The following is a 25,454-nucleotide window of genomic DNA, read 5'->3' on the forward strand; positions in this document are numbered from 1 at the left end:
CTTGTTATACAATGTATATTTATCTGCTTATATACTATCTCTCTCGCTCTTTCTCTCAAAGCTGACTCAAGTTCAGAAACTAATGTTCCCGAGCAAAATATTTTTGCTTTACTTTTAAATCCGAGGACATCTCACACATGATTGTAAATAAATGTCTCAATAGAAGTTGGGGCTCACACATTTTTGCATTAGTGTCTATTATTTTAATAAAAGTCTCAGTTAATAAAAGTTTCAGCCTACATTCACGTTCAATTTAAGTGCAATATAAGTAAAAAAAGATAACTCTAATATGGAGGATAATATAGAAGATGATGTAGAAGATATTAATTTATATCAAGATGTAAGTATCTACTCTATAAAAGAGTTACATAAAAACTTATTAAAATTTATTATAAGAATTAAAAACGTATCGTATATTTCAGGAGACAAACAATAATGCTCCATTTCAGATAATAAGAAATATTTTGGTAGGTAAAACAACATCAGATCCATTCTGTGAAGAAATTTCAAATAAACGGACCAAAAAACATATCGGAAACTATATTTTGAACGCGTTGAAATCTAATCCAAGTTTCATTGGTCAGGTGAAATATTTTAAAAATAACACTTTGCTTGCAAAATATTATATTATTAGATAGTAATACGATTAATATATTTTGTAGATCGATGCAGAAACAGGAAAAGAAGTTACGTTCGAAGAGATGAGAGAGAAGAGCGTGAAGTGTGCATTATGGTTGAAAAAACAGCATATTTGTCGTAATAATGTAATAACGGTTTGCACTATGAATCAATTAAATGCTTACGTACCACTTCTGGCGGGTCTATACATCGGATGTAAAGTGAATCCGTTAGATGAATATCACGTCAAAGGTACAGATTGCCTCCTTACGATTATTCATTGATCTATTTTTTCTCTCATTTACTTATTATCAAAGATATGTATAGAAAATTTAGATTACTTTCTGAAGAAAGTCAAACCAAAAGTAATCTTCACCAGCGCAAGTTTTGCTATGGCAACTCTTCAGTTTGCCTTCGAAGTTAAGAGTAACTGTAAATCTGCGTCTTTGCCGAAAATCATCGTTTTCGATCATCACGAAGTTTTCGAGAGTCTTCACTCAATTCTGAATTATCAATCGTTCAATGAGAATGCCGTTAACAACTTTTCCTGCCCACTAATAAGTATAAGAGAAACTGCGATGATACTGTTTTCTTCGGGTACGGATAGCCTTCCCAAAGACGTGGATATTCCGCAATCAGTTTTCATGGCTCCGTCGAACCAGCAGGCACCCTTTATGAGTTGCAACGACATTGGATTATGGTTCGAATCCTTCGGTTTCATTACCGGCATGTTCTTGACTGTTCGCGCCATCACTTCGCACGTGACAGCGATTAAAGTCAAGCCAATGTTCCATGCGAGTAAGGTGTGCAAATTAATAGAAAAGTATAAGGTAAAGATATTTAAATTTGTGTGTCTGAGATATACGTATGAAATATAAAAAATACGCAGTGTAAAATGTATAAAATATTTATTTATTTCAGGTAACGTGGATGTTTCTTAAAACTGATATGTGCACCGAACTGGTTAAATCCATCGATCTTACGAAATACAATGTCTCTTCTCTGAAGAAATTCTTATTTGGTGGCTCGATCATTAATCATGGAATTCACGCGAATCTTATCAAGTTGTTGCCAAACGCTTCTGTTATTCAAATATACAGTGTGTACATCTCGTCACAATTGTAATAAAAAAATCAATGATAACGATGCAATATTTAAATCATTGAGTTGTTTCAGATCTAACTGAAACAGGCATAATAGCTTACCAACGAAGAACCGGAAAGATTGGATCCAGCGGTTACGTGGGTGAAAACGTTCGATTGATGATCACATCTTTATATCCCTCAGCCAAAGAAAAGCCATTAGGTCCAAACATGCGAGGCCAAATCTGGTGCCGTTCTCCATATATGATGAGAAAGTATTACAGCGATACGTCCAGTGTGAATTACTGCGGTAATAGTCACAAATTCTTGTAATTCATAATTTATAATTGCGTTTATGAGATATGATAACATAAATAATATCATATATAATTATTTTTAATGAAAAAGTATATATTTAAATCAATTCACGTAGAGGAATGGATAACAAATTGGTTCAAAACTGGAGATGTAGGCTATTATGATGAAGATGGCAATGTTTTCGTCACCGAGCGGATCAATCAAATATTTAAATACAAAAAGAAGACGATATCACCGGTGGAAATTGAGGCCGTGTTACAAAATCATTCTGCAGTGCTCGAGGCCGTTGTAGTACCTATGCCACATGCTTTTGAGAATAAATATCCAAAAGCGTTTATTTTGAAGGTGCCAGGAAAAGAGGTTTGAAAGCTGACTTTTGTCTTGAGATCGATCGGAATTCTGTACGAAAGATTGACATTATTTTGCTTTATAGGTAACGGAAGAGGAACTGGAACAATGGGTAATGGAAAAATTAGGTCCAGATAAAGAACTTTACGGTGGTGTAATATTTCTTAACCGGATGCCACGTATCTCAAATGGAAAAATTCAACGAAAGATACTTAATTATTGGGCGCAGGCTGATGCATACGATAAAAATTATGCATAATCTAAAATATATTATCGTGAATTGTGAGCATAACTGCTCATAATTCACAATATGTAATATATTTTACATTTTTAGTAAAAGCATAATAATTAAATAAACTAATGCATAATAGTTAAACAAACTAAATCCATATTTAGCTTCTTTAATTATTATGCTAATTTTAATATCATACAATTTGAAATATATAATACCAATTATAACATACATATATTATTATAATATGATGTATAGATATCGAAAGAAATGACTTCTGTGAAAGCAGTCGAGTTGAAGTTAATTCTGGATTCAATTCTGACTGTCATCTCACATATGTATGTACATTTCGGATTTAAAGAAAGTTGATTATAGAAAATTAAAACTTCCGAATGTGAAGGAATATAAAAGTAAATGGTAACTTATCTCGGGAAACCATATTTTATATTTTTATTTTTATATATATTAAAAATATTATATTTAATATTATCCGTAATATTACACATAATATATTATATATTACATTATATACATATATATTATTATATATATATAATAAAATAATTATTATACAATATCAATATATAAATTAACAAAGTTATAAAATTCTAAATATTTATAATAAGAGACAAAAGAAGGATTTATATCTTCAAGCTTGTTAGCATAATTATTCTAATTAGTATAAAATATCTTTACATTGTAAATATATTACAAGTGCAATAAATAAATATGAAATTAAGACAAACTACATTTAACTTTAAATCTTATATACGCGCATAATGTTTATATACAAATATATACGATTAATTAAATTAAATAGAGCAATAAAAGCAAATATATTATCGGCAAACTGTTTTGCATACAAATATGCAAACTTATAATAAATGTATCGGGGAAGTTCAAATTCATATAAATAAAAAGTAATGAACATTATCTCTCGCACATGTTATGTTATTTTAACTGACTGTATGATGAGATATGCATTGCGTTTCATTGTAATCGGAAAGGCTTCGCAAGCGAAACAACATCGATAACTCCGATATTCAATTAGTCCGCGGAGAGAGAGATGGCACCCAGATAAAATATCCTCCACAGAATATTACTGTATCGCATTTGTTTACAGTGCACGTTCCACAGTATTTTACAGCGGTGACCCCCTCATTAGCGAAGCGAAATTACCCGGATTCGATTATCTTCCGCGGCGTAATAGCGGAAGCGCACCGCGCGCACTTCCGTCATCGAGGGGCGCTTCATTTTTATGCGTACGAGCGACATTTCGTTCGATCGCTTTTAACGATCGGTAATCAATCCGAAAACCGGACGATTTCGCAGTTTTGACTTCCGGGATCGCAACCTGGATCAAACTGTCTGGCTGCCGCTCTCTACCCTCCGCGCGTCGCGTCCAACCGACCAACCGGCCAGCCTGCGTAGACAAGGGGACAGATAAAATCGGTATTACGTTTAGGGACACGCACGTGCAAACCTATTAACGAACGCACGCTCACGCGTCCGACCGCGCGCGGGCGCGCTATAATTCACATGGGAAACACACGCGCATACAGGAACACCGACGATCGCTGTGATTTACGTGCCGCTACGATACTACCTCCAACTCTCCCTCTATCTGAATTTCGTGCCATCCTATTAACCTCTGCACCGGCACGTTGCTAGGAAATTTTGGAAAATGACTCGACTTCCTGATATATCCTCTATATATGTGTTGCTACGGAAATAATTCTCAACTCTCTCCTCAAGTTTCAATGGAATTTTGATAATTTTAATTAAACGATACAGTAACATATAGCTATTAGTTTGATAAAATATTATATAATAGTGCGAGAGTTGTACACTTCACAGAATTAAAACATGAGTAATGTGCGTGCGTGCACATTACATAATATATTTTTTTATTACATTTGTTACACGCATATCTAAATAAAATGTTTAAAAGGTGCTTAAAAGGTGCAGATATTTCTTTTAAGAGACGTCTTAAAGACGTCTAAAAGATAGTATTTCGACTTTTTGTTGTCTATAGATCCAGTTCTCTGAGTTCTCATTTCATGTGCCGACAAATTTTAGTATACTATGTTTAATACACCATATTTGAACTAATTCTTCATCATCATTCACTAAAGTAAAAAAGATTATGTAATATAGCTATTTAAAATTAATAAATGTTATATATCTTTAAATAACTTTAAATATAATACATAATATAAATCAACTATAAACTCTGAAATAAATTTAAGCATTATTAAAATATTGTATTTTAATTGTCCTAAAATTTTCACATCATACTTTTATTATATTACAATTTTATAATATACAGTTTCTCTGATAAAAAAAAAATTTTTATAAATAAAAATTCAATTAATTTTAATTAAATACAGTGGTTCTAAATATAACGTTTTTTCAAACCCCGGGATCACTTTGTATCTGTTCTGGCGCTGCAATAAAAAATTGGTATTATACTCACTCTATTCTCAAGCTTCGACGGAAGTTCCAAGCTAGAACAAGAAAGAGCTCACCTAGGCAGTTATCCTGCGCGAAGCGTTTTAACGAGCTCGTTTCGGCTAGGCACGGACGTTAACGATATTTTAATTGATAAAATTTTGCAGACGCTGGTAGGCGGCCATAGCGGGGACACAAATTTCCAATTTTCTCTGTCGCGAGATGGCGAAAAAGTTTAATTGCTGGCGTCCCGCCGGCGCTGCTCGCGCGGAACTTTTTAAAGCATTTCCGGTCGACTTGGACGGTTGCATTTGCCGACTCTTTTGAGGAAAATTGTACAAAAACTGAGGTTTTCTTAATAAGCGAAAGGATATTGTTTTAGAAAAACTTTCTTATTAAATAAAACTTATAACTATATGTACTAAAAGTTTATGATGTACACAGTCATAAGTGCTTTAACGTTTAAATTCATATTGGAGTCCTTTTAGAGCACAAGTGTAAAAAAACGTTTCTATTTCCTATTTTTGTTAATAGCTTTAATGTTAACTCGATGCAAGAGATTTTTAGAAATTTAATAATATTAATTTATTTTGAAATTTTGATCCCCCCCTTTGAAAATTTAACTTCACATGTGTGCGAAGTCGTGAAAAAACACATACATACAACTATATGCGAAGAAACGAAATCTTAGAAATATACACAGAGAGAATATTTTCTTAGAATTTACTCTGAAAATACAATATGATAATTTTAATATAATAAAATATTTTAAAGATTCTTATCATGCACTTAAAATCAACTAAACTTATTTTTATATTTTATCGTAATATTCTTAGTGAATGCGAGAATTACATAAAATTCTTCAACATATAATATTGTCCTACGAGCCAGGATAAACTCTAAGAAGAAATTATTTCCTTATACGTTCTAAGAACGAAATGTAATTTAATAAGTATATTCTAAAATTTTTCCATTAGACGATACTTTGGAAACCCATGTTCTAAGATATTTATGACTCTATATGCATACATGTATCTATTAATTTTAGAAAAGCGTTAGCGTAAGCATGTTCTCGACAACCTCTTCGTGGAATCGATGCAGCACAGCCGGTTTACGCCCAACGAGTGTAAATTACAACCAACGAGCGGCATTCACTTCCTTCACGAGGTGATGTTCCACCAGCCGCATTCGTACTGAGCGTGTTTTATGGAGTCGATCTTGGTTGTTACGCTGATTCTTCGGTCGTAATCACTGCCGACCTTCGCGCGATCGAGAAGTTATCCGCTCGTTTCGCCGAGGAAACAGGTCGTGCCAGGTGAGTTGCCGATTCAGGAAGCTTCGTCGTCGATATAATGCTATCGAACAAGAGAATTCCGTATCGTCCGTTATGTTCAGGATGACATTTGCTCTTAAGGTAGCGGACGAGGACACACGCTTGTATATTTTCTCATAGATTCTTACTAACCGACGCGAACGATTCTCGGAAATATGTATCTTGCAGGATCTGTGCTTAGTCACGCTGAGAAATGCATATTTCAAATCGTCTCGATTTATAATACTTTGCACGTTGTACCACGTGTATATTTTCTGCCGTTATCTACTCGAGAAACTACTACGCAGATCGTATATATAAAGGTCTTTAATTCCCAGAATATATTAATACATTCGTAATATTGAGGTTTCTTAGTGAGAAATAATCATCAAGTCGATGTCGATTTCCAGATCACCTTGACGTCCCAGAATGATCAAATAATTGTCAATACAGTATCGAATTAACGATAATTTCTTATTGTAAACTATCTCTTTCTTCCTTTCTCTTAAGATGAGAGAGAGAGAAAGGGAAAGTTTTGATGTTCGCTTAAAAATAATATTAAGAGAGAGAATACTATAGTATACTAGGAAAATACTATAGCATATGCTATAGTATTTCTCTAGATTTTTGTATGCGATATTTTTAAGAATAGGGCCCCAGAGCTTATAATAATTATTTCTACCAATGTGTGTAATATTTCATCTTTTTCTGGTTCTAAGAATGAAAAAATTATCAGATTATTTTAATTTTAAGTGAGGCTTTTAAAACTTTCAATTGATAAAAACGGATATTATTCACATATCACACACACACACACACACAGTCGGGTTTTTCCTCTATCAAAATCGATAAATATTTGATAAAAAAATTCATTTCATCTCACGCTAAAGGAATTTCGATAAAGAATGCAATCCACTTATTTAATTAACGTTGCAAATGCTTGGGAGAGCGATTCTTTTTGATTCGTCAATTCCTAAAATTCTTTCCTTCGATTGGTCAACGGAAGCTCATTTAAATTGGTCGTTAAAATTGGTGGAAGATAACGAACGAATAGTCGAATCTCCACCCATCCTCGCATCCCTGATTTGCGTGGAACGTTCGGTCATAATACAAAACTCGCGACCGCAAACGGAATAGCGTCACGCGCGTTACCGTTGTACTTCCGGCTTGTACATAGCGGAGCGGGGGGCGCAGACACGTGGTCGCGAATTCTCGCCCCTTTCATCGGAGCAACGCGAGCGAAGGTCGCCGTTGAGAAAAGGAGGAAGCGTGCGCGCGGTGGTTGAATAAGGTCGGTTAAGGGCGGGAGGCCCGCGAGCGTGGCGTGCGGCTGCGCGCGCATCCCGGAGTCACGCTGCTGCTCGAGCAGCGGACCACATGTCGCGCCGAGCCGAGCACGCAGTAACGCTGAAGCCTTCGGACGGGAGAGACGTGTTCGACGAGCGTTATATAAGCGCCTAACAAACGGGACTCTCGTTTAAATCTCTCGTCGACCGCTTCGGTTCGCGTCGCGAATGTCGCGATTTCGCGGAATGGCATCGATTTGATCGATTCGAGTGCTGGTGCGCGCGATCGTTTTCCGTGGAAGATTTCGGAACTCGCGCGATCTTCGTGGTTAACGAACTTCATACGAAAGGGACAAGGGTGAACGTAGCTGCGGATTTCTCGGAATCATTATGGCGTTCGCGGGTTATGTATTCGCGCTCGTCGTGGCGATCGCAGCAACAACGGTCGTCGTCTCGGAACCGGACGACACGGCGAAGTCGCAGTTAAGGATTCTCAAGTGTTGCCGTTACGGCGAGGAACTCCAGCTCTCTCCGACTCCAGCTGAGGACGACGCCGCGTTGCCGCGTTGCGGACCGGCGGCGTCGAAAACCTGGTGGGCACAGATGATTTATTCAATCGAAGAAGAAACACTGCTTACCAGCGGCAAATTGCCCGCCAACTGGCACGTCGTCGATGGACAATGGCCGAAATGCGACGACCACACGAAGTTAGCCCACTTGCGACAAGAGATACTGAATCCGATCATCATGTTCACAAACGGTAGTGCGGTGCGTGAATTCAGCCAGGCCACCACCGGTCCTTACATTTCCCCCAGTAATTATTGCTCCGATTCGACCGGTCTGCTCGTGTGCACGCCGAAAAAATCGACGGGCCATCACGCCGCCGCGACCATGAGGCCGCGAGTACGACGTTGCTGCGGCGAGCACGCCAATTTCCACGAAGGCGGGTAAGCGAAGATCAGCCTTAGAAGTTTCTCTCTCAGTGTCTTATGTTTGTGTCACCCTGCGTGGAGATTGGGGACTTGCGAATTGAGAATTGTAGAATTCAGTCGATTAGAATGAAACGAATTAAAATTAAATTGATATCCGATTGGAATTCTAACCTTTAATTCGCAATCCTCAAAATCATTATATTGCTGGGTTGGTTTGGTTGATTATTATACGAAGTGTACATATGTACAAATAATACGAAGATTCAAATTATGTCGGGCAGAAGCATTCTCTTTGTGTTCACTTTAACCAGAGACCTCTTATGGGTGCGTTCAGATTTACATCCAGATGTCGTATATTATTCTTGTTTAACGTTCAGGGTACAACAGGGTATTTTTCTCACATTCGATTATGATTGATCAATTTCTTACGATTTAGAACTTAAAACTTCAGATTTATGTTTGAAAATCTCACTGTATAGACACCGTTTAAGTTTTAGAGAATCTCAGTAAGAGAGTTTTAACGGCTTTGTGAACTCGACACCCGACTTACAGCAATATTTTTTTTATTTTGTTGAATGTAGTAATATTAATTTTTTGTTTGCAGTAGCGCAGAAAAAAATATATCGCGACTTTGAAATTAATAAATTTTAAGTATTGTTTTTTTTACAGAAAATCGTAGTGAATTGTACTAAAATTATATCCGTTTGTTGCACCGGTCACGAGTTTATAGATATTTTACATATAAATAAATAAGTATATATTATAATACTAATACAACATAATAAAAGACTTTCTTATTTATGGTATCAGTACCTTTTTCGTTTCTTATCCAAACAGTGTTACAAACTATATGTTTCATTTAATGATTTATCTTTGATAAAACAGTAATGGATTTTCTAAGTCTTTGACTCAATTATTGGGTACATAGCTATTTGTTTAGTTATCAAGTCATTTAATTTTCCATTGATTTGACATAGCTATTTGTTTAATTATCGAGTCAAGCCTGATAGGCTCGCTCCTAATGGCTTACTTTGTATTTTCTCTAATAAAAAAGAAAAGTTATCAAGTATCGTGTTTAAGTAAAATGCGTTAAATACGTGTAGAACGACCTTGACTGTTGCATTCGTCCGGTTTGTACTCGAGAATGTGATGTTGCATGCGCAGGCCAGTTTCTCGACGAATTCTAGCATATCAAAATGAATGAACTATTCGCAATATCGTACTAATTTTATAATAAAAAATTGTATATTGAGACTGACACAGAAGAGTAAGATATTTATCAACTCTTTCATATGTCTGTATATGTTATATTAGTTATCTCAGAAATAGTCAGCACCAAAAAATTAAGTTCAATCGCAATAGTTTTCTTTACTGATAGATAATTCATACTTGTTTTTTTATTTTTTCTCGCTGTCTTGGATTGCCAAGAACGTTAAAATACCGCCATTATAACAGCTGAGAGCGTGAAAAAATTGAACAATGTGTACTCTTGAATGAGATGACGCTGAAGCTAGTGGTCACTTTTTGCGGCCACATGCGAGACGAATAGCAGGGCGAATAGCAATGCGGGGCTCCCGATTATAAAAAATATAATTAAGAATGTATTTCCGTAAAAAATTAATTGAAAATAATAACTTGCGGATGCTTCTACTGTTTTTCATTGTAATGAGCTCTCCATGACAAATATATCTTTTTTTATTCAATAGAAATACCTGCGTAATCGTGCAGGAAACTGCGGATGCACCGCCTTTACTTCCGAACGCGTCGTCCGCCATCGAAATTGTAGCTGGATTTCCTAATTGTCCAAAATCCGACAACTTTACAATCATCGGAAATGCACTTGACGCTGAGCTGCAACCAGACGGCAGCTTGGAAATAAACGGGGCCATTTTACCTAGCGGCCAGTTCTGCGTTGAAAGGATCAAGGAACTCAACCAGATCGCCAAGGTGTTTACCTGTCCGGAATACGCACCACAAAGGTCAGTGCGAAATTGAAATTGACCATGTCGTAATATATCTTGTATTTCTCGCAGAACTTTTTTATATAGCGTTTCTCTGCAAAATGTCAACCAATATATATACAACAATAATAGAAAATTTCTCTACACATTAAGATAAATCACGATATTTGTAATTATCATGTTATCTGAAACTTGTAAGAATACAAGAACATTTCAAGATAGATAATAAGTTTTGCATAAGTAAGGGATCTTTATTTTTATTATTTTTACTCGGATTTGGAAAATATGTTTTGGTACTTATAATTCTGTTCAGAAATCCGTTAAGATGTTAAACGAGACTTCTGGATCGTTCATTATGTATATCATCTCGACTTTCGTGCGATCTTGATGTAAGAAACGCGTTTGTCTCTCTCTCTCTATTTTCACGCTCGACTAATCTATAATAGAAGCCGAAAAATATTAACGACTTTATCATTGTTTTACTTAAACGTACCGCTATGCTGACAGCAACGATCAATCAAAAACCACCACGCGGGTGGATCCGCTAACCGCTCGAATTCGTATTCGTGATAAAAAATTTAGTTAAGGTCTCCCTACACGATCAGTAATACTGAGTCAGTATTACTGATCAGTATTACTGACAGTATGCATTAGTTTTTACAATCTTATACGATCAGTATTATTGACAATATTTCACTTCAGTTTGATGTGATTTGACGTATATTATTATATTATCTATGGCGACATGGATCTTAAGGAAAAATCATGTATTCAAATCCAAATCATCGTCAGTATTTTACGTCAATCCATCAACATTAATCACACACGATTAATAATATTGTCAGTATTCGTTAATATACAGTATTGCTGACCGCGTACAGAGCCTTTAGAGTCCAGATACCGATCCGCAAGGACCAGCGTCACGCGGTAACAAACCACCGCAAAATTGGTGTTTTTTCGCTCGTTTTCTGGACCTCTAATTTTGAAGCAAATTTTGTACCAAGTGACTAGTCATGATGAGACAATAATCGCATAAAATTTTTAAGTTGAGCATATGACTTGGTTTTGCCAAATATATAAGGGGTCAGTCGCTTGAATGTAGGTAAATGATGTCCAATTTTTGAGATGTAGATTCTTTTAATATTTCTGAATTGTTGTTTGGTTTCTTTAGGTTAATTTGTTTGTTTTATTCCTAAACATTCAAATTTTTCTTCTTGTATGTATGATTTTTCTTTCTCTGTAGATGCACTTTGAATAGAGGTTGGATTAGCCTCATTAGAATTTGTGTTGAGAATATTTTCTTGTCTAGAAACATTCTGTATATTTTAAATATTTTAAGTTTAAATTAATGAAAAGGTTTACACTAAGAATAAGAATCAGAATTAGAATCATGGCCGTTACATGTAAATACCATATATCATATAAATATATAAAGAGTCGCCAAAGATAGTAAAAAATTTAGATGTTTTAGATTAATAATAATTTTATATATAAATTCCTAACTAACTTTTATTTTAGTCAGACTGTGCATGTATGTAGGTATACATATATAAGACGTTGGTCTTTCAATACAATTAATTAAGAATTTATATATAAAATTATTATTAGAAAAATCCATAAAATTTATTAAAATCTTTTGACAGAATTATTCTGAAAACATTTTTAGGTAAACGGCTTGCCCCGCTTAAGAATCTAAGGTTTAATATATCTTAATTCTGTATCTTACTTTAGTTGACTGCTGTTCTAAGTATTTTGTTTCCTTTTTTCTATAAAAGTATATCTTGCACCAATAGTAGATATTAATTCCATTAATATTTCCTCCGAAATATTTAATCATAATGATGAAAGTCGAACATATTTCTATTCTGTAGAAATTTTAGTTATCACATGTTGTGTACGTGTGTGCCCCCATAATCATTGAGCCAAGGTAACAACAATTTATTCATGAAATATATCTAACTACAATATATTTGTGTCTACCATCCTAGATCCGTTATTTTGAATTTTGGAATTTAGACTTTATATTCGTATCTAATGGTGTAATGCCATTCGAGTCAAACACTGGTTGTTGGTTGTGTGCCAAATAATCCTTTATTGTGTTATTCGTTTATTGTTTATATTCGTAATCAGCAACCTAGAAAATCCCCTAAAAGCAATTTTTATATTATTGTGAATTTCGCGATATTGGATCCGTTATTTTGAATTTTGGAATTTAGATTTCAGATTCGTAACTAACGACCCAAAAAACAATAAAATACTGTCGGAACTATTTTTCAACATGAATATTAGGTTAATGAAAATACAATAGTGTCTTACTTTCTCAAGCAACAGGCACCACTTTAACTCCCTATATTTTGCAAATCAATCATATGCTCAACTTAAAAATTTTATGCGATTATTGTCTCATTATGACTAATCATTTGACACAAAATTTGCTTCAAAATTAGAGGTTTAGAAAACAGGCGATATTTGCGGTGGCTCTTTAATTAAATTATTAAATCATTCAATTATTTTTTCACTACATTATTGTTTAAATATTGTTTGAGTATATCGACCTTACCTGAACCTAATTACTCTAATAAAAGTGTAATATTTTTTTTTATAATATTTTTTTAATTTTTTTTTTAATAGTATTATTTTTAAACAAATTTTAGCCCTCCATCGGCCTTATGGAATTTTACATCTTCCGTCAACAATATGGAGTTTTGAAGTCCACAGCAGATTTTTTTTATTATTGTTCCGAACTAAATAAAATTTTGTACACTTACAAAACCATTAACAAAAGTAAATTTTTATTGTACAATAATAGAAATCGTATTGTATTTTGCTTATTTTTTCCAAATTTAAATTTGAGTAAAGAAATTGAAGAAATGAATAACAATTTGTAACTTTATATATGAATAAATAAAAAAACTATATAAAATGAAGATTTTTATGAGAAAAATCGAGTCGTATTCATGGAAAAAAATCATTTTTACAAAACGAAATTCTATTTTTATCAAAATTAAAATAAATATACAAAGATTAAAATAAACATACAAAAAATCAAAATTTTATGTTGCATATTTCTTACAATATTTCGGTTGTTCCTTGCACTTTGGCTTACTACACAAGTTACAACAATACATAGTCCAAGTCTTTCTTTTTTAATTTTTAATAATTCGTGAATCGTGTATTTAATATATTTCTGTAAAAGTTAATTTTGTAATCGAGCTTTGAGGGGAGGTTATATCAAAACGAACATTAAATTCTTTACAAAATTTTAATAACTTAAAATAGAATTATAACTGTTTTCAAATTAAATATTATAATATAATATGATAGAGTTACCAATAACTTGATCGAGTATACCACCAAAATATAGTCATAATTGTTGGTGAAATATTATTACGATCCCAGAGTGCGTCACGGGGAAGCCACGGTAGGATTTTATATTCCATTTTTTCTATTTTTCATTTGTTTTCAATTTTTTAAATTTATTTTTACTTTATACTTTTTGTTCTTAATTTTTTTTAATGGTTTTTAGGTGCTACGTTGGATCCGCTATTTTAAACTTAAAAACTTCGACTCTGGATTCACTAGCGATAAAAAGACCCTTATGGATAAAGTTCCATGTAAAATATGAAATTATTCGCTCTCACCAGTTTTAGAAAAAAAATTTCAATAAACTGGTTAATAAAACATAAATCGCGATTTTCGTTTTATTTTAGAAACCAAAATAAGAGCGAAGAGAAGAAAAGGAAAAACAAAAAGATTAATGGCAAATGGGTTCTTCAAAAGAAAAGTTTATATCTTTTTTAACCCTTTAAACTCCACGTATAGAACATTAAATCCATCCTTAAACCATTCATATATAAACATCGATTAATATATTGGAGATTGAAATTGATTTAAAATGAAGCTGTGGATTTTTAATATATTTTCGCGCTTATGCAAAAGCGTTTGATTTGCAGTAAGAAAAGCGTGTTCTATAAAACGCTTGATGAAATCTTTCCATTGATGAAAAATAGATCGAGTGGTTGCATGAAACCTGTTGAACCTGAAGCCAGCAGAACGGTGAAAGATGCAGAACATCGGTGAATTTCTATCTTTCTCTTCACGTACATATTCACAGTATTAATGAAAAAAATAGAGATACTTTACCGTTGTTTTTGCTTTCACTCACTCTCACTGTTATGTTGGCTTCACTTTTACCATTAGGGCATGCTAGGTATATTTTATAAGTCTATGGTGACTAAAGTTGGAATGTTCCATGCTCTGTACATTAGTGAAAAAAGTTTCACGCTAAGGACTCAAACGTGTAACTTTTTCCCTAGGACGAGAACGTGAGAAATGATATTTTTTATACGTATCTACATAAAAATTTTCATTTTTTACGTTTCAACTCTAGAGAAAGTTACATAATCTATATACCTACAGATCAAATGTTTGGCTCGGTGTATATGTCGTATAGCTTTTGCATACAGGACATGTGTCAATGTTAGGGAATAACACAGCCATGTGTTGGCTAATCAACGTTGAAGTTTTACGGAAAAATTAAACACTGATTGGCCACGCATTATTCCCTAGCGTTGATTCCCTAGCAGCCTGTGCGCGAAAATTTTTATATAGCTCGTTAAAGGTGACTTGTGTCTTTTTTATTAGGATAATTGAATCTAATTATAAACTAATATTATTTCCGGTTAACCACACTGTGTTACAGTCTGCAATTTGTGTTGAAAGCCTAAATATGTCTTTTAATCGTTTTATACATACACAATTTAAATATTGCTAAGTTATTTTAGGAGATATTAAGTCTATTTATTCGTTCTTTTCAAAATCAAGTTGACTTTATCTCCAAGTTGGCTGACGGAAGGATGAAAGGGTGTATCGTAAATTAAGAAAATTATTCAAGTAGATTTTTGTCTAATGTTTTTTGAAATCGAGTAATAAATGTAAATTTTTTCCGTAACACGTTGCGCTATTAACTTAATATATTCCACGCGCTCGCCGTTCCGTCCGATAACTCGATATCAAGCGTACGCAGTACGCGTAAATCGCAGGAAGTTAAATATCAATCCCTCAATTATGCAAAACTAATTCTCTGTTCTTCTTATTCGCTCGATCATCGTTCATTCGTACCGCGTAATGAAGAATGAAGTCGACTTGTGGCCGGTTCCGGCGGTCAAGTCGTCCGACCCACTTTAAGGCACTCCAAGCACGATCCGACTTTTTGCCCCGTTAAGTATCGCCTGCTCCGATCTGAATTTATCGTACGACTTAATTGCGCGCGTTCGACGGTTAGGTAGCTGAAGCGAGGGATAAACGATCCCGTTTCTACGTCGTTCTCGAGACACGTCGAGGAAACGCCCCGCGGGTCGCCTCACTTTCATTGCTCCTCGACAGGTATTTTCTAGGTCACGTGTGTCCGAGAGCTCACGTCATCTGAGATTCCATTAAAACGTTCTCACAACTCAATACCGTGTTTCCGCGCATCGGAGCGACGAGCGATGTAAACGCTTCAGCTCGCGAGTGTTGCGTAAGAAAAATGGCATTGCGAGGTTCTGTTCTTTTTCTTAGAATTTCAACATGCTTGAAGTTCTGATCTCTCTCTCTATTCTGTCTAAAATTCTGAATGTTTTTTAAAAAAACAATCCCATATAAAAATTAAATCTAAGATATAAAGAAGTGCTGATATTACATTTTTATTATATGAAAAGCGACGTTATTTCAAAATTATAATATTTCTCGATGGGATTGTGAAGTGTTTTTTTACTTGGAAAGAAATGCGAAATTGTTACGAGTCTTTATACAAGCGTTGTTTTTATGAGCGACAAAATACAGATAACTTCGCTTTACATATAACGATCGAATATGCTAAATGTCAGGTAATTTACGATCTGCACGTCATGTAACTAAGTTACATTCGGATGTAACCTAAGATAGGGTTAGAAGATCTCATTCGTCGAGACATGTACGTCCCGCTAAGTCGAAGGACGAACCGTGATGGATTGACGGGCAGACATGCAGGACATCGCTGATAATAAGATCCGAGGTTTCTCTTCGGTAGAAACGTACAGACGTACAAACGTACAGACGTAGTGTCATGTAGTGTCGCATGGTACATATACAACAAGAGAATTCTCGGCTAAAATGTGTCGCGCTACCGGGGATAGTATACCAATGAACCGTGTTTATCTCCCGGATTCGAAGTGTCGCCGACACGGTGTTTAACGAAAATTACTGGGAGAATTTATGGCAAAAGTTTAATCGCCGTTAGGTGCATAAAGTAACGTCGAAAATGCGATTAGCGCCGTGCATTTGCGCCCAATGTAGGATCGATTTTGCAGAAAGTTATTCCGTTCGTATTCTATTTGCGTTTCTATATATGTATGGTATATATGTACATACGGGTTGGCTGACACACAGCATTTTGTTTCCTGTGAAAAATTTACTCGCCAACTACTCTAGCGAACGGCAATCAATGGAACAAAACGTGGTCGGATGCGATAGATTTTTTTTTTTCCACCGTGAATGCTTTCCAAATAGAATCGGTGACTTTTCTCAAAATTGGATAAACTCAATCTTTGACGATACGTGTATTAAATGCACGTGTTGCGCTTGCAATGCGATGTAATCGAACGGATTTCAAAGCACAGTAGTTATCTTTTATTTTACAAGTCAGGAATAAAACTCAATTTTTGCAATTTTTTCTTTTTTTTTTTTTAATTTTAATTACAGTTTCTTTGAATAGTACTAAGTAAATATTTAGAACTGTTTAAATAAAAATTTTTAGTAATTTTTCCCTGTACTAGTAAAAGAGTTTTATATTCTTTTATCGTAAACATATATTTTTTGCAATGGATATATTTACATAATGTGTTTGTGACGTACGTAGATTTTTTTATCTCACGAAAGTTTTTTCGTGTAAACATCAAGTTAAATCTCTGAAGATCTTGAAAGACCTTTTCCTTCAACTTTCACTCGTATTAGGTATGTACAAGTGACAGATACGAGTTAAAATTACTATACAAATGATTCGAAAACAGATACCGCTCGTCCTAATCGTCCTGAATGCGGTCACATCGTGATGTCATTAATTGCGATGAAAAATGGTTCCGTCTGAATATCTTCCAGGAATCTTAATTAAAAACGGACGTAACGATTGTCGATAACGCGGTATTATTTCCGTTATAATCGATCGAATATCTGGCTCACTGCCCATGGCTGGCAGTAAGCCAATCGGTCAATTGCCGATGTGACGCCGATAAAACTGCCCGAATTTAATTAATCCGCCAGCGCGAGAAATAACGAGAAATAGCGCCATAATTTGCCTTTTTCTTCCGCGACTTTTTGTCTGTTATAGGTAGTGAAAAATATCGACAGGATCGACATCAGAATTTGCATGTTAAATGTATGCTAATCTTTTTTTCTGCCACTACTACTCTATGAAAAAAAACGATTTGAAGTAGAGAAAATAGAGAAAAGAGAAACTTATGGTAAAAATATGTATTTGTACATAACGATAAATTATTATCGTTTTTTTTACGTTAATAGTTATTGCATATTATCGAATAAGTTGTACATTGTGATATATTTATAAGTTGTATATTGAATTCCAATATTGTCATTAAAACTGTCGTAAACATAAATTATATGTTCGTTAATTTAGACCTTCGATTAATGTGTGAACACATATAAAGTATAAAATCAGATTAAATGATTTTGTTATTTAACATAACATCCATTGTCTGATGTATAATCGTTGAGTAGACGGAGATTGATTTTATACGAATAAAAGTTTAAAATTTAAAAAGGAAGAGTGATTGCTGCAAAACAGAACAATTTTCTGTTTTTTTTTTTGCAATAATTAGCTCATAAAAGTTCATGACTTTCAGATGGACCTTTTAGATCTTTACACCTTTTACGTTGAACAAATTTAAACATTAGCGTCTAAAATAGCGTTCTAAAATTTGCTTGAAATTTTTAGGCCTGCTGTAAAAACAACAGACATCAGATTCACCCTGTATCCCGTGGGTTTCATCATCAGCGCTCTTTTCCTGGCTGCTACTCTGGCGGCCGGCTGTTTACTACCGGCCTCTCATCACGTTCTGCATTGGCGCTGCCAGACTCATCATGTCGCCTGTCTGATGATGGGCGATATTCTCATGGCCATCATTCAGCTCGCCGGGGATTCCCTTCATGGTGCAAGCTGCAAGGCGTTCGGTGAGTCTTCATTATTGCCTTGTTAATTTTTTCACTGCCGCTTCTTGCCTCTCGAGTGAGCTCCAGCAGAAAGCGATATATTTACAGTAATTTTACGGTATGTCTCGATACTGTAAGTACGGCAAAATGATGAATACAGAGGCGTTTTCTTATACGATATTCAAGTATATTAAAGTTGCAAATTTATTCCGTAGTTTTATGTGTATTATTTCTGGATAAATGAACATGCGAAACTATTATTTAGGATCTTTAATACAATTTGACGAGTTTCACTTGTTTAAATATTTTTATATCGCCTTCTGTTGAATTATCGAAATGTCTAGCGTTGTAATAAACAGGTGTATTATAGACCGGTTTTAAATAATACAGAAGCGTCTTTAGCATGGAAACGTTATTAAAATATTATTTTCTCATACATTCACGTATCAGTTTTTGCATTCATGTGCTGCATTTGAATTCCATCCGGTTATTTTTTGCGATCTTCTAGAAGATAACGCGCGCGTTCGGGACATTGTTGCAATTCTCTCCACAATAATCTGTATCTAATAGCCGCGTAAACGAAAAAAAATAACTGAACAATTCGCTATTTATCGGAGCGTGGCGATCTGCCAATTCGCTTCTTTTATTAACGTCCTTCGGTATGAATCGGAAGCGACGCAACTCGGATTAAACGAAATTGAAAACTAACCGGATCTTCACGTTGAATGAGCGTTGACATATCAAAAAGTAACAAGAAGGTTAATGATTTTGCGAAATTGAAAATCTTGAGTATAAAGAGCAATATTCTCTTTTTCTGGTAACTTAATGCTCTGTTTATTCATTTTTTCGAATTTCATTTATTTAGTTACTTATTAGTTGATAGAATTGTTCGACTTACGAGAGAACGCGATGTTGATTATCCACACGAATGTCAGCCGATATAACCGAATACGCAGATGGAATACGAATTTGGCCGACGATCGAGAGGCCGGCTTTATTTGCCACCCCGTCCCTGAAGCTCAGAGGGTAATTATTCGGATAATCGTAGTAATCCCTCGCAAAGCTCCGCTTCTCTCGTCTCGTTCCGATCGCGAGAATCGATTAGTGCGTACACCCGTGCGAGTCCGGCTTCTCCGCGCGTTGTAATAGCGCACAGCGACTCTCATTTGCATGAAGAATCGATTACGCAGATTCCACTGGAGCACGGGGATGTTTTTCCTATCGTGATCTGCGTTTAACCATTCGTTCTTACAAATTGGCACAGCTGATCGTGTAGTTGCAAGCCGGAGATTATTATCGCTCATGTTTCACAAAAATACATTTGAAAAATAAAAATATCTTTAAGCAATTTCGAAGGCATCTATTTTTAATTTATAAAAGTAAAAAAAAGGACTCTAAATGTTTTTAGAGAAAAACGTTATTTAATGTTTAATAAAGTAGAATTTATAATATTGGAAATAGATATTATTTAATATCGACAGGAAAAGCATCAACTTTTTTCTACATGAATTTTTTAATGAAGAATTACTCTGGTTGCGTGGATTTTTTTGTAATATTATTATTTTTGGAATAAGTACTATATTACACAATCGTATCAAATAAACATGGAAGCTTTTACAATATTTGTGTTAAAATAATAGTTGTAGGTAACTAAAACTTGTTTTAAGGTCATGGATCTTCCGTCAGTTCCGTCTACGAAAACTGAAGAAAGGAGAAAGTGGAACGTGTAGTGGCGAGTGTTGACCCACAATCTCTTTCGTCGATATTCTCGATTTTTCTCTTTTTCTCGACTCAAAGAGAGTGTTACTTCGCGTAGCGTACCGTGAGTGCTCTTCTGACAAGAGATTTGCTGACATATTTAATCGTATCAATTACAATTTCCAACTTTCTCTCATGGATCCTGTTTTAGAATCCGATACTTCAGTTGCAACGATCTAATAATATTAATTACAAGATTTTATGTAAGAGCTTATAAAGATTACTATTTCCAGAATAATCTATTAGAAATATTTCTAATAGATTCGGTTTTTGAGATATGAAAAAAAAAAACATTTTTTCCAATGCATGATTTGATTTTATCGAAACTGGAAAACAAATTAGAGAAGGTTCATTGGTTTGTGAGTTGAGTCATTTATTTTTGTTCTTTATATGACTTTAAATCGGTTTCAAATATTAGAGCTCAATAGCAGTCGCCTACAATAGAACGTTTTTATTGCGATATTCTTGAACAATGATATTTTTGAACATTTCTCAAGTTCTTCAATCAAATTCTAGTGAAAAACGTTCGTTTTACTCATCGTTTATCGCAAATTTTAGGAAAGAAAAGTTATATTTTTAAAATTGACACACTATACCTTGAAATTGACATGTTTTATGTTTAAAATTTGACTTGATGGGATGATTTTTCTGGCGGCATATTCGAACTCAACGTCCAAAAATGTATTGAAAAAGTTGTTTTCATTTTTGCATTAAAAACTACTTCAAATTTAAGACTAGTGTAATTTAAATAATTTGATTATATACGTAGAAACTCGTACGTAGATTATTCAAGCAACAGAAGAAAGAATTAAATCAAATAATACTATTGAAACTAATTGCACTTGATATAACGTTAGATTTATCAAGTTATCGTCAACATTCTCTCGATCGATGATTCATCAGTTGAATTACTCGCCGGAATGAAGCGAGTAGGTATTTCAACATCGGAATTGATCGAATCAACAAGATAACATTTTTTGATGTTACGTTGCGAGATCTAATGAGAAATCGGTATCCTCCTCTTTATTCCTTGCGTGCTTAGGCATTTCTAATTCGCAGACGCACGCATTACGTATCCCATTACGGCAACGCGAATGTAGCGGATGTATCACGATACGCGAAGTCACCTCGCGTATAAAGGTAGGAATTCCAGCAACGACGGTAACGGTAAACTGGATTCTTTTTATTGTGAAACATCGTCCTTCCTCCTTCCTCGTGTTTATTGTCTCGTGGAAAGCGCGCGAGAAACTGCTCGCTGATGCGTTTGCGACGCATGCATCGCTTCGACGGCCTTCGACCGGAAATCGTCGAAACGTGGAATGCGCCACGATGCAATTTTGAAGCATGCCGAATTCCGCGGCGGGTTCACGATGAACGGAGGGGGCCCGTTCACGTTCGCCACGATTCGAATATGCGATAAATGCAAAATGTTTCGCGCGTCCAGTTGCACATACTTTTTTTTCTCTCGTACCCTCTTTTCGTGTTTTTCATTCGTGTAGTATCGAAACAATTTCATACTATTTCAATATACTATTTCAATAATTCAGAATAACCGAATTTTCGTGTATGAAGGCTGCTCAGAAATTTCGTATATATGTTCTCGTATAAATTATGCTTGATAATACGAGTAATCGAATATTATTCAGAGTAATCGAATATTATTCACTCCGATACATTAAATATAACATAAGAATAAAATTGTGACAGCTAGCATTAATTATATGAGAACAGTGGAAAATTGTATGTATATATAAAACGGTGCGAACATATGAATTGGTTTTAACGCTATCACGTAAATAAATGTAGAATATTCTATATTTTGCTCGCTATAGTGCAGCATTGATAATTTCTCTTATATTATCAGTATTAATAATTCAAGTATAGCTATTGATTTTAATTACTGCAATGTATATCTTTAAATAATATTTGATATTACAGAACTCGTCTCTTTCTCGCGTCTTGAATTTAATTTTTATTTTGAAATTTCTCGCGTAACATTCACCATTCTATTGTTAAAACATTTTTCGCTTGATATCATGGATATTTAACGCACAAATCCATGCGATCAGATTCCACGATACTAAATAACATTTCGAATAATGTAATAATCTACATATTATACTGAACATTTTGCAAAACGTGTTTCTCGTTAAGTTGTTGAACGTTATACTTATAATCTTACAGAACATATTTAGATAGAATTGCATCGTGAACGCGATGTAACGCGACCTTCAAATAATAAGCATAACTATATGCGAGCCTGTTGTCGTAATTCCTTTCTAATACGTCCACGATCATATTACTCGGCTGGTTCAACGGTATCATGTTTTACGCGCATCATTGATTTTGTTCTCGTTGTTCGAACGATCCACAAAGCAAAAGACACGACATAACAAAGAATCTTGGTGTATGTATGTCGAACGTTCTTTTGCTTCCGATCTTTCGCGATGTGCAGTGTCTCTTCGGAAAACATCAAGGACGGAAACCCTCACTGCGACTTTGGCTTTGACCGAGAACTCTAATGTCGCTCAGACGTTGGGCGTCCATTTAAGGAGAAAACGCGACGCGCCGGAACGTCTTGAATGGAGGACGAGAGAGTAAATCAAAGCCTCGTTGCCTTTTCGAGATACGCTGTATGCCACGTTATACACCGATCTGAGAGACGGGACGTGAAAGAGGATTTTACTTGATTGGCAGGAAATTCCCGCTTTTGGCAAATCTGCTATTCACGCAAGACCGTTTAGATGAAGAGATATTACCGCATAACGGTATTACGGCAAATCCTGTTTCGTATTTTATCAAATCTCACAAGAAAAGTCATAATAATCTAGTACTATCAACATAGATATATAATTTTACAATTAATTTATATATTAATAGTAATATATACATATATATATATTATTAACTTTATTGAGTGCACTGTTAATAAAATATATTAGATAGAGTACAGTATTATTTGGGATCACGTATCAGTTACACTACAATAGGCTAGGCGACAGCTGAGCAGCTGATTTGAAGCCGTACCTGAATATATGAATCATATAAATTTTTAGACCAATGAGAATAAATCTAATTAAATGAGAGAAATCTTATACTCAGTCGAAGCGGATTTTAATTGGTGCTTAAGTATATGTATTTCTTGTGTAAATTTATAAGTATACATTGTAACTCTGCATATCGCGCGCTGAAATTTTTTCAGTTTTAAAACGTATTCCAAAAAAAAAAAGAATCAGAATAGTAATATATATTATTATAGTAATATTATTTATTAAATTATACGAGCAATTTAATAATTTTCAGTGTTAATAAGCATCTTTTATAAAAATATTAATTTTGTTATTTGTGTTAATAAAAATCTAAAAATTGCGAATAATATATATAATAAATTATTTGCAATTTTTAGATTTTGTATGTATATATTTTTTTCTCTCTCTAATATTTTTTTTTCTTTGGGCGCACTCGCGTATCGATCAGTCGCATCCTATTTCTTGTTCATCTTTCATTTATTTACATCTTTCAATCTCTTAACATTGTCACATTTCTTAGTTTATCGAGTGACTCGTAGAACCCACTCGTCGCGTTTTTTCATTCATCGCACAAGAAAATATAATCTCCGTACCAGTGGTGACACCATTGAAAGAAATTGTCGCCGTGATATTTTCGGGATTAATGACGGCAAAAACCAGCGCGCCCTTCTTCATCACAAAAAGTCACTAACTTTTGTTTCCGAAATAGTGGAGCATGTCCTGGGAGGAACGTCGTGTGTTCTCTCGTTTATAGAATTTTTCTTTCATTGAAGAAGAGATATTTATGTCTACCAGACGCCTGTTAGAGATATATGAGGACTTTCTTTAAAAATTCTAGCAGGGGTGTGTAAGGTCACACGCACTTATGTGAGGATTTACTTTTTAACATTTTAAAATATATGACAGACAATATTCACATTTTAGCTTTGATTTAAAAAATTTTGTTTAATTTGATAAACAAATTATAGAAAATTTTATTTGTAGAAAATAAATTAATAGAAAAATAGACGCAGCTTAAAAGATAAAAGTTTTCAAATAAATTTTTTAATATACAGTTTACATTCTGATTCTTTCTCTCTCTCTTTCTCGGAATATATTTTGATTAAATATAAATTTTAAACGAAGTCTTTTAAAACCGCAAATGTGAATACATAACTGACTACAGCCTTAACGATCTAAACTAGAGCTTTAATGCTTAAATATTATAATATTTTTGGTGTGAATTTATATACATAGTCCGTTCTGCAAACTGGGTTCCGAAATCCAGGGTCGGATTAAATATTTGAAGATCGTACTTTCTCAGCTTTAATTTCAGATTCAAGCGCTTTTACTTTTGAGTCTATATAATATTTAAAATGATTAAACTCGGAGGTAATATTTGTTTTATCAAAATAAAACGGATACATTTTGTATAGTTTGTCACAAGGTTCATAGAAAGATATTTGCCAGCTGGCCTGTCTACGATTTTGAAAAAGTGGTGGTAGAGGGTCTCTCGACCCTGGATGGTGATTTTGGGAGGGCTCGGGTTTATAGAAATACAATCGGGTTTCTAGAAATTAATTGTGAAGTCTCCTGGGAAGATAAGGCCCTGGGCCGGTTTCCGGTCTCGTCTATGCCTTGATCTGACCGTGCCGAAATTATTTTCACTTTTGAAATGCAATCATAAATCAAACTGGGACAGTAATATCACAAATTAAGTTGACAAACAATTTAATAACATTTAAAATTAATAAATTTTTTAGACTTTCTTTTATAATTCATTATATTAATATTATTCTATTAATTTGAGATTAAACTCAAGTTATATTATAATTATGTTATAAATCTGTTTAGTTTTATTTTTTAAATATCAATGAAAAATAATTAAGTTCGGATGATATTTGCAGTTTTTGATAAGCCCTTCAAGCAGGTTCTGTGGAGTATAATGTAATATTCTGCACCAC

At 34.3% G+C, this 25,454-nt stretch overlaps 2 protein-coding genes across 2 annotated transcripts in view; both read left to right on the forward strand.

The window, feature by feature from the left end:
* Window positions 1–289: 289 nt before the first annotated feature.
* LOC108780550 (4-coumarate--CoA ligase-like 7) lies at window positions 290–2,625 on the forward strand. Its single transcript, XM_018548306.1, has 8 exons — window positions 290–340; window positions 423–584; window positions 663–870; window positions 946–1,448; window positions 1,540–1,717; window positions 1,795–2,010; window positions 2,134–2,378; window positions 2,452–2,625. Exons 1-8 carry the CDS (start codon window positions 290–292, stop codon window positions 2,623–2,625), a joined length of 1,737 nt encoding a protein of 578 aa, XP_018403808.1.
* Window positions 2,626–8,037: 5,412 nt separating this feature from the next.
* The window catches only part of mthl1 (adhesion G-protein coupled receptor methuselah-like 1), a 156,193-nt gene continuing 138,776 nt past the window's right edge, over window positions 8,038–25,454 (forward strand). Inside the window, exons 1-3 of the mRNA XM_018548307.1 lie at window positions 8,038–8,594; window positions 10,286–10,558; window positions 18,510–18,745. Coding sequence (XP_018403809.1) covers window positions 8,038–8,594; window positions 10,286–10,558; window positions 18,510–18,745 — 1,066 coding nt within the window. The remainder of the gene's footprint in view (window positions 8,595–10,285; window positions 10,559–18,509; window positions 18,746–25,454) is intronic.

This window comes from Cyphomyrmex costatus, unplaced genomic scaffold, assembly GCF_001594065.2.
Source record: "Cyphomyrmex costatus isolate MS0001 unplaced genomic scaffold, Ccosl1.0 scaffold72, whole genome shotgun sequence".
Taxonomy (NCBI): domain Eukaryota; kingdom Metazoa; phylum Arthropoda; class Insecta; order Hymenoptera; family Formicidae; genus Cyphomyrmex; species Cyphomyrmex costatus.